Raw genomic sequence first — 16,012 nt, 5'->3', positions numbered from 1 at the left:
CACAAAGTTCTCTTGATCAGTTCATCCGGTCTATAGTCACTTTTTTCCTTGTCAGATTATCTTTTGGGAATGGTTTGATAGTAGAAGAGACCGTTCCCAAAGTTAATTCAGAATCAGGCCTCCCCACCTACCCGCCTCAGTTTAGCACAGCACAAACCTATCAGGCCGGGTGAAGCAGATCTCCCAGGGAAGCACAAGAGGAAGTCCTCCATCCAAGCCCCGGGTTATCAGGGACAACCACAGGCTCTACTTTACCACCATTCACCTTAGTAACTAATGGGGAACTGGCCCTGCTGGGGAAGAACTAAGGCTAAGTCCAGAAGCTGCTCCACAGCCTTGTTAAGAAAATGTACTTTTTTTGTTTGTTTGTTTTCTCAATGATTCAGATCTTTTTGAGACGATTACGTCTGACCCAAAATCTACATTCTGAGATAAGTGGAAAATCTCAAAGACTAAACTCTGTTCCAACAGATAGGCATCTCTATGCCCATGCATGTAGACTTGTGCCAGCCACAATAGATGCTCAATCAAATCCCAAGGAAACCTAAAGATGTTATTCCAATCAGCAGACTATTATGGGTAACATGTTTCTGGACTGGGTATTTTCCAATTGTTCCTTAAAATAGTAGTCCAGTCTTCAAAGAATTACTTGTATTCATGATCGTCTGTGCTCTGCCATTTAATATCTGCAATCACATCTAAGGCAGTGACCTCAGGATGTGAGAAAGATGAGGAAAGAAAAGGAATTGTGAGGGAAACTCTCTCTGAAATTACAGAATTCCTGGTGTTTTTAAAACTTGGTCTATTCTGAGTCTTGCCAAAGTCCCCTGACCCTGGTATAATCAAACATACCTTCGAGGAAAAAGCAAATGGAAACAACAGGGGATATTCAGATACATTTATTCAACAATCAGGCCAGCCAGGCCTCACGGTGACCTGATGGGATTTCAAAACCTTGATTCTCAGCAAGGCCCAGATTTCTGAATGAGGATAGAAGTCTGGCGCTTCCTGCAGTAGAGATTAAAACAAAAAATCAGCTTAAACTTTACTGATCAAAAAGTGACTATGGGAGAAAAATGGGGAAAAATAACAGCTACATTTAAAGTTGGAGAGGTTTGAGATTTATAATCTTTTATCTGTCTTTCATTCATTTATACATTCACTTAGTCATTAATTCATCAAATATTTATTGCTTACTGTTGAATACACTAAGGATACAACAGAAAGGAAAAATATCTGTCCTTACAGTTTTTACAGATCTCGCGGGGTGTTACAGTGAACCCCCGAAATTAAACTCAAAACCGTTGTTGCATCTTTTGCTCCTGATGCCTCTGCCTTCGCCACCAGGTTTCCATCTGAGCTGATGCCTGAGCTATTGTTGGACCTTCTAATTGATTGACTTTTCATCTTAGAGCTCTGGGGATTCATATCTGTGAGATCTCACAAAAGTAAATCATATATTTATTCCACATGATTCCTGCCAGTTCTAAACATCCTCCCCTCCAGATAAAACCTCTCTGTTCGCCCCACACTACCATTACCAAACCAGTTTTCTCTTCCCTAAACTAAATATCTCTAAATTTTGTAATTGTTCCCTAGAAGACTGTTTCCAGGTCTTTAATTTTTCTAACCATTTTTTCTTTGAGTGTACGGGCTTACAAAAATTCTTCTACTTCTCTATTGCTGGAGGACATCTGACTTCCATATACTTTTTTTTTTCTTTTCTTTTCTTTTTTGTTTTTTTTAAGACAGAGTCTCACTCTGCTGCCCAGGCTGGAGTGCAGTGGTGTGATCTTGGCTCACTGCAGCCTCCACCTCCCAGGTTCAAGTGATTCTCCTGCCTCAGCCTCCCAAGTAGCTGGGATTACAGGTGCATGCCACCATGCCTGGCTAATATTTGTATTTTTAGTAGAGACGGGGTTTTACCGTGTTGGCCAGGCTGGTCTCAAACTCCTAACATCAAGTGATCCGCCTGCCTAGGCCTTCCAAAGTGCTGGGATTACAGGCATGAGCCACCATGCCCAGCCAAACTCTTTAAGACTTTTTAATGCTTTCTTGTCCCACAATCATTAACTGCTCATTAATACTGATTTCCAAATCAGTTAGCATACATAAGCACACACACCTAAACAGAATAAACAAGAATTGCTATGCTGTTCACTCTAGTTTCATATATTCACCATCGACATATAGCTATGTAAATTTAAATTAGTTTAGATAATATTAAATATTCAGCTTATCAGTTATACTAGCCACATTTAAGTTAGTGTTAGCCACATTAAGGCTACTGTTTTGTGGCTAGTGGCTATGTATTAGACAGCATAAACATAGAACATTTCCATCATTATAGAAGGTTCTATTGGAAATGCAGGTTTACGGAAAAGAATTTGCCGGTACAGATTCCCTGTGAAGACGTAGAAGGAATAGAAAAAGTGTTCATTGAATATATTTGCCAAGCACATGATCACCAAAAAGACTGATTTGCAAGCCCTTGTTTGGTATTATCTACTTGTCTCAAACTAGGGTCAGCGTCTGGCCTTAGTTACTAGGTAATAAGTTTGGGACTTTTAATCAACAGTAAAAAAGGCAATGTCATACATTAGGAAATATATTGTATTTGAGGAAGCAACATTTTGTCTCTAGACCTAAATTTTCTTATCTGAGAAATATAGGAAGAGAGGTCATGTTTTCGAGCATACAAATGTGCCTCCCATATTTACATATTTTTGAACAAATAGAAAGAATAAGCAGAAACTCGGAGGTTTCAGAGACTAAGCAGATAGGGTGTTCCAGCCCTCTACTAATATTTTTCTAATGTTTCACTGTAAATATTGAGTGGCACTTGGAAATTTCCCAAGTCTCAAAGCTGTTGTTCTCTTGCTTTCTCCTCCCATTGGATGGAAATATGATGTTTGAGCTTAATGTCAAGAACATGGGTCATGAGAAAACTAACAGGTGGCTTCAAATTCCTTTTACAAGTCTTAATTATGGAAACGGATTCATTACAAAGTAGAATACCTAATGTTTTGGGTCTAAAACTTCAGGATATTAGACCTCTCATCCAGGGGGCCTATTTCCACAATACTTGCTAAATTCTGAGAATTTTCCGAAATGGTTTAAAACAGCCCAAGAAGAAGGTTTGCATTAGAGAAAAGGGTATTTATGCAGTAGAATATAATGGAAATTTACACAGTCATTTGAGCCGGAGTCAAAGTCTTTAATGTCAAGTCAATCTCAGAAAAACTAAAGTCACTCGTGGAATACCTTTTATTTGCTTTGTTCATTCCACACCTTTATTTAACCTGGCATGCTCTTTTGATATTGCCAAAATTCAGAGCTCTATTTAAATGGCATTCTATTCTTACCCAGCTTGGAGTGCAGTGGCACAATCTCAGCTCACTGCAACCTCTGCCTCCCAGGTTCAAGTGATTCTCCTGCCTCAGCCTCCTGAGTAGCTGGGATTACAGGCGCCTGCCACCACGGGGTTTCACCATGTTGGCCAGGCTGGTCTCGAACTCCTGACCTCAGGTGATCCACCTGCATCGGCCTCCCAAAGTGCTGGGATTACAGGAGTGAGCCACTGCACCCGGCCGGCATTCTATTCTTTTCGTGGCTCCTTTCTTGGCCCCTTTTAATAAAAAATATGTATCTCTGCTTCACTCCTGTTGCACTTTATTTACACCTCATCTTCTGGCATTTGCTGCAAGTTATAAGAAGCCAGCCTATATGTGTTCATGATGTTTTCTTAGTCATAAGCACAAGTAAGACAGGGAATATTAGCATAATGCTTGACACATGCTAAGATTTCAGTTGCTGAGTGAGATTGGAAATCTGTGTCGAATCTATTTCTCTGTATCCCATCACCTACTTATGGACACTGAGAAAATGAAGCTTTACTGAAACTGGCTTTCATATCCATGAGTGAAAATACACTTTTGGTTATATAAGCTATGCAATTTATATTTGCATAACTGAGGGCTTTAAAAAACACAATCATTGCAACCACTAATAATTTTTTTTAATTAAAGGTATTTTGTGTGTATAAGATTTATAAAAATCCAAGCTATCGACTATTTTGCTGTAAAAAATGTAGGCTTTTATCATACAAGTGACTTTTAAAAAATAATATTTAATGCTAAATATATAAAAGGGAGAATAAGAAAGAGATAACTGTTTTTGGAAAAAGTAAATAGTTTGCTTTTCTCAGGGTGAGATTCATATTATCAGTACACTTGAAGATAACTAACTTAAAATATATAGTTTAAAAGAAACTCAAGTTTGTACTCACTGATTTTCAAAACATAGCACGCATTCATTGGGATAAGTATTTCCATCAGTTCCACAGACAGGGTCATATATCTTGGTGCATCCATTAAGTTCATTGTAACATTTGGCCTAAAAATGGAATTAAACAGAATTATTTCCCATTATTCTCCATTCTTGAGTTCATAGCAAAATCTCTGAAATGGTTTTAATTTCTCTGGGGCATAACTGTGATTGGGAGAATGATACTGTGTGTTGTAAGAGAAATAACCTAAGATCTGGAGACAGAAAACCTTGTTTTAAGTCATGCCTCTGCTATTTCTAAGCTGTGTGACATTAGTAAGTCCTACGGCCCTTCTGAAACTCAGTCAGTTCATCTGCAAAACGGTGATGATATTACCATTTCCCACCTATCTCATAGTGTTGTTGTGAGGTTTACACGGATGGGTGAAATAATGTTCAAGTTTGCAATTACTGCGGGTGCCAGCATCTCTCAGGTTGGCCACATCTTGGGGCATGTTCTACCTTGTACACTGTAGTCCACACACACAGTGGTCTTCTACTAGGCACTTAAAGGCACTAGGCATCGTCCAGTGTTGGAAGTCTTTGCATTCTACTCTAGTAAGAGTTTATAATAATCAAATGATTGTCATTGTCCTAGACATTGTCCTAGTGCATTTTATATATTATTTTGTTTAAACCTCCTAACTATCCTGTGAACTAAGTATTATATTCTTCTTCAGGTGAAGATAATGAGGCACAAAGCAATAAAATTAGCCAAGGCCACCCAGCTAAGGAATTCCTAAATTCAGAATTCAAACCTAGTCAGAGTTCCTGAGCTTTAGCTCTTAACTACTTTATTCTACTACATCTCCCCACCAGTTTTGTTTTACTAACACTCATTTTTTTTTTTTTGGCTCAAAATAATGCCTCCCTTACTTCGGAGCACCCTCCCTGATCTCTCTAACTAGGTCAAGTTCTTAATGGCAGCATAACTTTTTTATAACACTTATCACCAATGTAATAATATATTCATTCATGAACTTTTGGTCTATCAGCTGTCTCTGACTAGATATAAATGTACTGAGAACAGGGACACTTCTTCCTCTGGTCTCCAAATTTACTGAAATTACCTTTTAAACAAAAAAATATGAAAAGGTTAGAGTTAGAATATTTTTCTAGAAGGAGAACTTAGTTTATTATTTTCTGTCGTTCATTATAAATTAGAGCCGCACCTTGGTGATTGGGAGAGCTGCATGCCAACATGGTCAAACTGGCTGTAAGGAGGAAGGGCTACTTGGAGTGAACTTGAGAAGGCTTCCACCCCAAATGCTTGTCTACAGCTATCACTAGTCTATATAAAAACCCCTTCACAGCAAGCACTATAGGACTATATGGAACTTGCTTATACATCAGTGAAATTGTCCTTCAATATATGCCTGTGGGTTGGAACTACTATTACCGTTTGCATTTCTCACGTTAACCCTCCCTAGCATTCATACTCCTCTTAACTTCAGGCTAAACTGAAAGGTGACAGCAAGGCTGCATTTTTGTTGGATCAAACTGTTCCAGTCTGAGAAATAAGAAATTACAAATATCTCTTTACCTCTCTTCCCAGGGAGTCAGCTCCAGTGTTACCTAGAAATAAATCAGATATGGTAAGTTGGGTCCTAAATGAGAGAAGTCAGATCCATTCTTCATCAGAATTCTCTGCTTTCATTGCAGACTGTGACTTCTTTACTAGGCTCTTTCATTCCTCACCCTTTCTGATTTCTATAATCTTCCAAAAGTATCTGACTGATTTTCCTGTACCCCTTCCTTGGCGAAATCTTAGAAAGATTAAGTAAAACTTTGATTATGACCAAAGTATCTCGATTTGATGTTTTAGGAAGTTGATCTACTTCCTTGAAAATAGAAATTATGCACTTACTGCTGGAAATGAATCAGGCACTGAGCAAATTGTCTTTTGAATCCTCACAAACATTCTCAAAACCAGTTACTAGATCTTTAATCTCACAATTAGTGAAGTATAATTTTTATCTCAGTTTACAGATGAAAGTATGGAGAGTTTTTATAACTAGCTGTGAAACAGTTATCATAAGCAGTAACCAGGTCTTCTGATGCAAAGTTAGCTTTTTCAATTATATTTAAATATCCTTTTGTAAGTAATGTTGAAAAAATAGAGTTCTTTTGCCAAATCACTAACAGGTCCCAAAGAGCTATTTCCAACAATTGCATCATATGGACTATGGGTCTAACTCACATTTGTTGAATTTACAGATAGTCAAAGTAGCTAATCTCTATTCCCCCAGAAAATAGCAGAGGTTTTGCAGACAACATATAGGAAATGATAACTGTGGATAAGTTCATGGAAGGGAAAGGGAACTAATATGATAGCAATCAAATAAGGAAACATTCATGAAAATTAATTTAATATCATCAATCTTTGAGGTGATCTGAGCAAAGAGGTAGTTCTTTGTATCTAAATTAATGAAAATTAGTGAGGCATCTATGAGCTTGGAGAATTTCCCCCGGGATAGTCAGAACTTGATATTGTTGGGGGCCCACTGGCTTTTAGAATCTAGTTGAGTCTAAAAACTGAAGAGCAGGTGCTCATCACAGGCATCTATTTGTATTAATTAACATGCATGAGGAGGGGGAAAGGGAACACTGACTGCCGCCATAAATATTCAGCAAATACAACAAACAATATTCTTCCTCTTCTTAGCAAAGTGCTGATTTGGCTCTCCACAGGATCCTTTGCTACATGAGAGGTGAAGTTGAAAACGTTAACCATTTCCAGTGATAAAAAGGAAACTGATCTTGGCTCTGCAGGTTCACAGTTGTCTGTCAACATTGTCAAGACGCAGTTGGGGGTATATGTGCACCATCTTTTCAAGCAGAATACTTTCTTTCAAAACGTTCAAAATGTGTAATGTAAATACACAAAACGCAATTTTTGTATTTCCAGATACTAATAAGAAATACTAGAAATTGAAAATAAAAAATTCCCTTTTATCACATATATTAGCTATTCAGGGATAAATCTGACAAACTATACATGATTCCAGTACACTGAAGCCTATACAATAAAAAAAATTTTTAATCAGTCAAATTGTGCCTTTTATACTGAATAACTGGAAGCTATTTTATCTGTTTTATGCAATCCCATGAGAATTTAAAATTTGTAATTTGGCCTTACACATTTACAGAATTAGAAGTATACTTAAAGTTAAAATATTTTTACCCCTTTTCTCTACCATATCCCAACAAAGGGTCAGCCACATCAATAGAGGAAAACATTTTTATTTCTGGGAAGTTCTTACTAGTAGAATTGTTTTCCTTATAGTAGGTTAAAAATCCCTCTTACAACATAATTCTTACCTGTTGATCTTATTTAATCTCTTTAGGTCCAAAAGATCTCTCGAAGACTAGACTACATCAAAAGTCTAGAAGATAATGTGCTTCACAAAGCAACAGATCAAAACAGTATTATTTAAATTCGAAAAATATGTGAAAGCACTTACCAGATAGACTCAACAGGGCCAAGGCACTGAGAAGAAAGATGCCTGTTACCTTCATGGCTGAAGTTCTGCGTCCAGAGGTCAGTTGAAAACTGCACTGCACTTACCACGTCTCTTCAGAAGCCTGGGACTGGAAGGGTCATATGGCAGATGGCAGCAAGGCCCCACCTACTGGGCTATATCACAGATCTCCCTGGTTATTGATTGATTCGGTGTCGTAGCCTGGCCTCCAGGTTCTGGGAATGTCACCTGTGTAAGAAAGGTGAAAGGAGCCAGGTGGGCCTGAAACATGCAAGGCAAAGATTCTGTCAGGAAAATAGTTCTGGTGGTTAGTTTGATCCCTAATTCCCTCTATGATTGTGGGAAAGTCATTCCCTTCTCAAGCCTGTTTTCTCACCTGTAAGGTGAACTCAGAGATCCCTTCTACTCTGTAGTTCTGGATAGATGAGCAGGTATGGATAGCTACTAGAAAGAATTTTATTCCAAGTAGGGTAAAACCTCTCCACTCTTTCTTCCTTTCCTCCACTCTTCCTTTCTTATTCTTCTTTCTCTTTTCTCTATTTTTCCATCACCCATTCACAAAGCCTAAAGTAGCTGATGGAGTGGCAGATGAGAGGGAAAGAGAGAGCATGAGAGAAAGAGGACTCAGTTCCCTAAAACGTGTATTCTGGAGCTACAGGGTGCTTGTTGGAGCCACTTCTGCTGTGCTTCTGTGTATTTATCTGGAAATTAAAATAATAATAACACCTAACTCAAAGGGTTACTCTTTCATTTGAGAATATGTGCTGGGTAAAAGAGAATATGAGCCGGATATCTACCATGTGTTATTAGAAGAGAATTCTCCATCCTCTCTCATGTTTTGGTGTGTCTTATGAGTAGAGGTACTGATAACCTTTGTTTCAGACTATCTTTTTAAGGGTGTTTATATAACAAACGACCTTAGAAAATATGTAATGTCTCCGTCTGCATCAAAAGGCAGGTTTGTTTACTGTTTAGTGTAATAAAGTTAATATCTCCTTCTAGGGCAAAGACCATGTTAATTGCCCTTTACAAAAGATTTCGGGTTTTCAAAAGCTTGGCCTTGCTTTCCTTTAACACACTGTACTTTCTCTGCAAGTGTCACTTGATGCGCCTTACACTGGCCGATGGAAACTGGGGCTTGGGAAACCAGAACAAATTCCAACACTCTGGCTGTTGCTGTGGAATAATTAAGTCCCTTATCTCTGAGCCAGGAATCTGTGCCTGCAGCCAGAAACCATTATAATGTGGCAGGCTAACTTCTTAGCTTCTAAGTAGGATAAAATCTCAAACCTTTCCCAAGTCATGACAAGAATTGTATTTATCTCTTGAGACAGATCAGTAAATAAAAATAGCAATCTCTGTCTTCATGGAGCTTCCACTGCATTTTTGTTGAGGGAGGCAGGCGACAAAAAATAATAAATGATTGTAAAATATATCAGATAAATATTATGGAGAAAAGGATAGGAAGGATAAGGGTGCTGGAGGGTTAAGGAGATATGTATCATAGCATGATCCGAGAAGGTCTTGCCTTTCACGTGATATCTAACAGAGACATGAAGGAAATGAGGATTTGAACTATGCAATTATTCCAAGGATGTGCATTCTAGACAGACAGACTAGTAAGTGCAAAGGCTCTGAGGCTGACGCTGGTTTGACATGTTTGAGAAACATCCAGGAGGACAGTCTGGCTCCAGCAAAGGGATAGAGGGCAAAATGGGAGATGAAATAAAGGAAGCAGTGAGGGTCTACATCTAGTGCATGCTAGAGTAAGGACTTTGGTTTTTACCAAAGGGAAGCTTTGGAAGTGTTTAGTTCTTGACATCACTATTTTGATGTTTTACAGCTACCTCAAATCTAATATGTTCCATACTACTAATTTGATCTTTCACCACAGTATTTTTGTCTCTATTCTCCCTACAGCTTCTTTTCTTTCCAGTAGATCGCTCAAGCCCAAACCTCGTTGTTCTCCCTGACATTTCCCTTTCCCCTTTCTATGCATCATCTTCCACACTTAATTTGCTACCAAGTTCTGTTCTTGGATTCGTGTTCAAAATAACCTCAATCCCAGACACTTCTCATTAGCTTCCACTGTCATATCTAAGATAAAGCCATCATTTCCCCCCTGGGTTTCTGTATTTCCTGCAAAGAGTTTCTCAATATTTGTTGTTATTTCTTCCTTAAAGCTGCTGCCCATAGAACGGTCAAGGGATCTTTATGGACTGCAAATTTGATCATGTCTCTGTCCAGTTTCTCATTGTTCAGAATGCTCAGGAAGAATTTAGGTTCTGCATGACTTGGCTCCTTTCTGTCTTTATTCCCCAAGAGATTCTTCCTTGCTGAATCTGGTCATGTCCTTGCTACATCAGTCATTTCTCTGTTACCCTTTACTAGGACCAACAAAACAAAATAATACAAAACAGCTTTTCACCTTCTAAGGTTAAAAGGTTAAGCAGTATTTTCTCAAGAAGCCATTCTTTCTGGGTCTTCCTTTACTTCTTTCTGCACCTAGATTAATCTCTCCTATTGTATGACTTCATAAAATCCTTCATTGCACTTAAAATAATTCCAACTCTATAGCTATTTGTATGATTATTATGTAATATCTCTTTATTTTTAGGGAGCAAATACAGTTGCTTTATTTATTGTAGCACCTAACAAATTGTCTGGAAAATAATTAATGCTAAATAAATATTTGCTAAAAACATAAATTAAGTGATAAATGTATATATTTCTGAAGACCAAGGTTTATGCCTTGTTCACTTCTGTGTCTCCAGTGCCTCTGGTTGAGTAGCCATTCATTGGTTCATCATTCGGCCTTTTGTTCAGTCAACCATTAACATATTCAAATATTCATCAAGTCCTTACTATATAAAAATTTTTGGCTGAGTGCTAGGGAAATTGATATGATGTCTGCCCTCATGGAGTTTAGTCTTAGCATTGATAGATATTGGTTGGATCATATTTGATTTGATTTGAGATGAAAATATATTGGTTCTTTTCATCTCAAATCATCATTTAAATAGTAGTTTTGTGACCAGTAAGAAACTTCCAATAACCACTGTTAAGGAGGGTTCATATATGAGAAAAGGATTTTTTCTTGGGTTTCACAAGCAGTATGGGGAGAAGGGAATTGGCTGGGAGTTGGTCACAGAAACTCATTAGATAATAATAGCAGCAGTAATAACTTTAAATTTAGGCCTGCCTGATGCCAAAGCCTGGGCTCTTTTCACCACACAGTGCTTTTTAAACATTTTGACTGTGAACCTAAAGTAAAAATTTTGGGTTATAGCCTAGTATATGTATTACATGTAGACATGGGAGCAGACAAACACAGTTGTTAAAAAACAAAACATAGTCTTATTATAGGTGAGGACTCTTGATAGATTTTTTTTATTCTATTCCATCTCAGTTCACCAATCCTAATCTGTAATTAGAAAAATATTTTGCTACACAAACATATCCTATGGACCCCAGACAATCTTGTTTTTTAAATCACTACAATACTAAGATGAATTCTAGTTAAAAACGGGCCCCAAATTTGTGACAGAGAATGGCCCTTTGCAGACAACAAGTTAAAGAGGATAAACAAAACCCATGGAGAGAGGGGCCTGTCTCCAATTATAAATCTGCCATTTCAACTGTGACATGACTGGGTAAAGTAATTTTCTCAACTACAAAAATACACATCATACAGTGTTCATGTGGTGTGAGAATAAACCGAGAAACCATAAGTAAATATTGTGCAAAAATATTATTCCTCACATCTCCAGGAATTATAATTGCTAGCTAGTAATAATATCACGCTCCTTCTGTGAATTAGAACAATAGAAAATATATTGAGGCCTCATACGATCAATTCTTGACAGAATAAATATTGTTTGCCCCGGGAGATGAGGAGTGCATTAACCAGAGAAATCCTGGTACCGTGCTAGACTATTAGTCATATTGAACGTGTTTACATTGCTCAACCTTGTGTACATTCTTTTCCTTTTCTTCTTTACTGCTCTGAGTACATATTTATGCATGTCTATCTTTGGGAACTCAAGCAAACATATTATGACCTATTCCCCTCTGATTCAAGGACTAATTATTCACCTGAGTAAAGAGTGATGACAAAACTCAAAGAGAACTGCTCTAATGGATGTTGATAATACGTGCTGGAATGGGGATGTTGGGCTGGCAGCTGTTGATTTTCACATTCTGTGCCCGAAGTTTAACTGGTAAGAAAAAAATGACAGAAACTAGAGATATACAGCTTATTATACTTAGCCTGACATTTGGAGACCTCCTTGACATAGCTGCAACTTAACTCTTCAACTTTTATTTTTCATTATTTAGGGAATTTCATGGCTTTTCATAAATGACCTCTTGTTTTTATTCCACTGCTTGTTCTCCAAATAGGTCGCATGTGTACCTATTTGCTGTATCCATCCTCTACAGCTTGGGTAAAATGTCTGTGGTGCTTGATGCAATTAGGAATGATTTACTCACTTTCCTTTGCCTCTCATAGCAGTTTGTAAATCCATCACTTAATAATTACGTTGATTACATCCTCATCATCATCATTATCACTGTAGTCACTACTAATATTTTTCAAAAGCTTCTATTCATCAGTCACTGTAGTATTTTATTTTCATCATTTTAATCCTGATAGCATTGTTATCTCTCCTTTATAAGAAAGGAAACTGAAGCACAGAGATTTCAGTTTCTTGTTCCTGGTAACAGATTAACAGATATGGTATTTACTGATTTGTGTGTGTGTATGTGTGTGTGTGTACAAACTTAATCTTAATGTCATGGTTAGAACATTGGTTTAAACTCCAAGAAGCCAGGATTCTTAATTTAATACTGCCACACAGAAACGGTTGCCCCCTCAACTATGTAAACCCTGCAATTAAGCGTGTCTCTGTTATAGCACATTAAACTGGAAATTCTAATTTTTCATTTTTCTTATTTGTCTCCTTTACTAAACTCCTGGATGTCGTGACCTTTTATCTACAGAGTCAAGTACACTGTTAGATCCAGTGGCACCTGATAACATGTGCGAAATCCATGCCTTATAAGCATTTGTGGGCATAGTAGACTTTAATAAGATTGCAAAGAATTGCATCACACACTAGGCAACAAAATATTTTAAAAACATGTCAGACTTTACAACTACTCTTAACTGGAAGTCTTTCTTGGTCATTTCCCGCCAAGCAATAGCCAAACTTACAAATGTTTGTTACTCCTTCTTCATTCTCTTTTCTACCCTCTCCAGCCAGGAATGAAACAACCAGTTTCTTTCCTTGTCTAGAACAGAAACAGATGATACCTTGGCTCTGGAGATACCATATCTAACAAGTTCTTTTCAGGATATTTTCCCAAAAAAGACACTTCTTTCCCTAAAATAAATTCTGGTGCCAGCTGTAAAGATAGTAACATTTCCAGCATGTCATTTAATGATTGAAAGTCTAATCTTTGCAGAATGACAGACCTCAGTTCAAACCTATGTGTAACTTTAAGCTAAACTTCACATTTATGACCCTCAATTTTCACAATTTTTCCTCCAAATACCCTCAAGCTGGATGGGTGTTAAAATTCATTTTTTTTTGTAAATTTTAAAAAATTATATGATGCAGTTCAGAAAGCCCAGTGGTGCCTGGCACAGCACGCTTTAATCAAATACACCAATAATTCTTTGGCAAAACGTATCATGTAGAGAAAATAATTATCCTTAAATCATCTCTTGACAGATTTTGCTGTCAAATGAGTTACAAAATGAAACAAAAGAAAAACTTCTGAAACAAAACGAAAACAAAACAAACCCCTCTGTGGGGTTTGAAATCATGAATTAGGGACTGTGGACCTGTAGATGCTTCACAAAGTTGTTATGAGGAATAAAGAAGATAATGTCTCTACGTAAGTCTCATAGCTCAGACCAGGACGAAAGGGGTTAATAAGTGCCTGTGCCTACTGCTACTATTGCTGCCATATGGTGGCTCATGTCAAATCTGGGATCAACTACCTGCACTTTCTCTTTCCTTATATTGGTGTAATCTTTCCTTATTGTATGTTCAATTTATAGGAAACTTCTGAAACTGCTCTTACATTAACATTTTTCTTTCTTTTCTCTTTTCTTTTCTTTCTTTCTTTCTTTCTTTCTTTCTTTCTTTCTTTCTTTCTTTCTTTCTTTCTTTCTTTCTTTTCTTCCTTTCTTTCTTTCTTTCTTTTCTTCCTTTCTTTCTTTTTTGAGATGGAGTCTCACTCTGTCACCTGGGCTGGAGTGCAGTGGCATGATCTCGGCTTACTGCAACCTCTGTCTTCCAGGTTCAAGCAATTCTCCTGCCTCAGCCTCCTGAGTAGCTGGGACTACAGGCAAGCACCATGGCACTTGGCTACTTTTTGTGTTTTTAGTGGAGAGGGGGTTTTACCATGTTGGCTAGGCTGGTCTCGAACTCCTGACCTCAGGTGATCCACCCGCCTCGGCCTCACAAAGTGCTGGGATTACAGGCATGAGCCACTGTGCCCAGCCACATTAACTTTTCTTACAGAGACAAGCCATCCGTGCTGGAGGCCACCTGTCTTGGACCCACAAGAGTTTTATGAATGCCTCCCATCAGCGCTTTTCGCTAATAGACCTCTAAGTCTCGTTTTCCAGAAGCTTTGCTCTTCTCTCAATCTGGCACTGATGCCCTATAGCAATCATTAACTAAATGTTCAAACATAAGACAAGGAAGCATCCAGTTGAGAAACGTGTTTACTGGAAGAAAAAACAATTGTTTCTTGTAACATGTGAAAATCAAAGAAGAATTCTGTAGCTAAAGGTAGTAGCGTATATCTGGGGACAAAAGGTCAATTAATGAATAACCACATTTCAGATAAGGAAATATAGAATGGCTGTGGAACAACTATAGCAAGAGGGAGAGTGTATGAAGATCATAAAAACAATTTCAGTAGATTCTGGCTTCTGGTCCCGTACTCTTAACCAAACCTCTTATGTTTTATTAATGAATTTATTCTTGTCAATTCATATGACCTTTTTTATGTTTTCTCACTTTTCTAGATGTATTGTATATATCTCCAGACTCTAGTTGGCTTCACTGTACTGTGAAACATTTCCACATAATGCCCTGATATCATTTCAAACCTTTATACTTTATAAAACATATCTGATTACTTTATTTTTTAACAATTCTCCTTTCCCAAATTTCTCCAGTTCTCTTGAGAGCATAGCCACTATTCCAAATCTTAGGTTTAGAGTGTCCTTGGGTCTTGTTCTTTTCTTTTCCATGGCTCTTGATCTAATCTGTCATCAACTTTCCTAATTCATCTTTCATCTACGTTCATCTTTCTATTCATCTTCCATCATTCTAGGCCTAGAGTATTCCCCCATGGTTCCCCATGGTCTCTCCTACTTGCTATAGGCTATCCATCTCATGGTCTTGAAGAGGGAGAGGACCTGGACTGGTGACTTGATTTGCCTCTCACCAACACTGTGATCCCTCTCCCCTTTCCCTCACCAGCCTCCTATTTCCCCTAACATTGTCACTGTATTAGTCTGCTCTCATGCTGCTAATAAAGACATACCCAAGACTGCATATTTTATAAAGGAAAGAGGTTTAATTGACTCACAGTTCCACGTGGCTGGGGAGGCCTCAGGAAACTTACAATCATGGCAGAAGGAGAAACAAACACATCCTTCTTCACATGGCAGCAGCAAGGAGAAGTACTGAGCAAAAGGGAGAAAAGTCCCTTATAAAACCATCAGACCTTGTGAGAACTTACTATCACAAGAACAGCATGAGGGTAACCACACCCGTGATTCAGTTACCTCCCCACCGGGTCCCTCCCATGACACATAGGGATTATGGGAACTACAATTCAAGATGAGACTTAGGTAGGGACACAGCCAAATCATATCAGTCATCAAACCAGGTTAAACCTACTTGTCTCTATCTCCATATTTGTTTTGCTGATTCTTCCTCTGTTCAGATGATTATCAACTTGTCAAAGTTGCCTAACTGTTCATTGCGTCCTGCTATTTTAAAAAATATAAATGTATTTTAGGATAGTTTTAGATTTGTCAGAAAATTGTAAAGTTTGTACAGAAAATGTATGGATATGCCTAACCCAGTTTTGCCAATTCTTAACATTTTACATTACCTGGGTACATTTTTCAAAACTACAAAACAAACACTGGCATATTACCATTAATTAAACAC

The 16,012-nt window shown here is 37.8% G+C and overlaps 1 protein-coding gene across 2 annotated transcripts; it reads right to left on the bottom strand.

The window, feature by feature from the left end:
* Positions 1-883: 883 nt before the first annotated feature.
* Positions 884-15,519, bottom strand: SPINK1 (serine peptidase inhibitor Kazal type 1). Of its 2 annotated transcripts, none has more exons than XM_055284768.1 (5): positions 15,459-15,519; positions 7,791-8,069; positions 5,870-5,901; positions 4,289-4,395; positions 884-1,008 (listed from the first exon to the last, which is right to left on the bottom strand). In XM_055284768.1, exons 2-5 carry the CDS (start codon positions 7,843-7,845, stop codon positions 963-965), a joined length of 240 nt encoding a protein of 79 aa, XP_055140743.1. In that variant the 5' UTR covers positions 7,846-8,069; positions 15,459-15,519; the 3' UTR covers positions 884-962. The 2 variants fall into 2 exon arrangements, with proteins under 2 accessions (XP_055140743.1, XP_055140742.1); XM_055284767.1 differs by having other exon boundaries at positions 7,791-8,036.
* Positions 15,520-16,012: the final 493 nt, after the last annotated feature.

The sequence above is a fragment of the Symphalangus syndactylus genome, chromosome 7 (genome assembly GCF_028878055.3).
Source record: "Symphalangus syndactylus isolate Jambi chromosome 7, NHGRI_mSymSyn1-v2.1_pri, whole genome shotgun sequence".
Lineage (NCBI taxonomy): Eukaryota > Metazoa > Chordata > Mammalia > Primates > Hylobatidae > Symphalangus > Symphalangus syndactylus.
This window is presented reverse-complemented; position numbering and strand designations above follow the sequence as displayed.

Bases quoted from the DNA above. Each gene is read 5' to 3' on its own strand.
- SPINK1 (XM_055284768.1), bottom strand. From the start codon at position 7,845: ATGAAGGTAACAGGCATCTTTCTTCTCAGTGCCTTGGCCCTGTTGAGT. The intron at 4,396-5,869 runs GTAAAGAGATAT...TTCCATTTTTAG, and splicing joins CTGACTCCCTGGGAAGAGAG to GCCAAATGTTACAATGAACT. The intron at 1,009-4,288 runs GTGAGTACAAAC...TCTCTACTGCAG, and splicing joins GTGCTATGTTTTGAAAATCA to GAAGCGCCAGACTTCTATCC.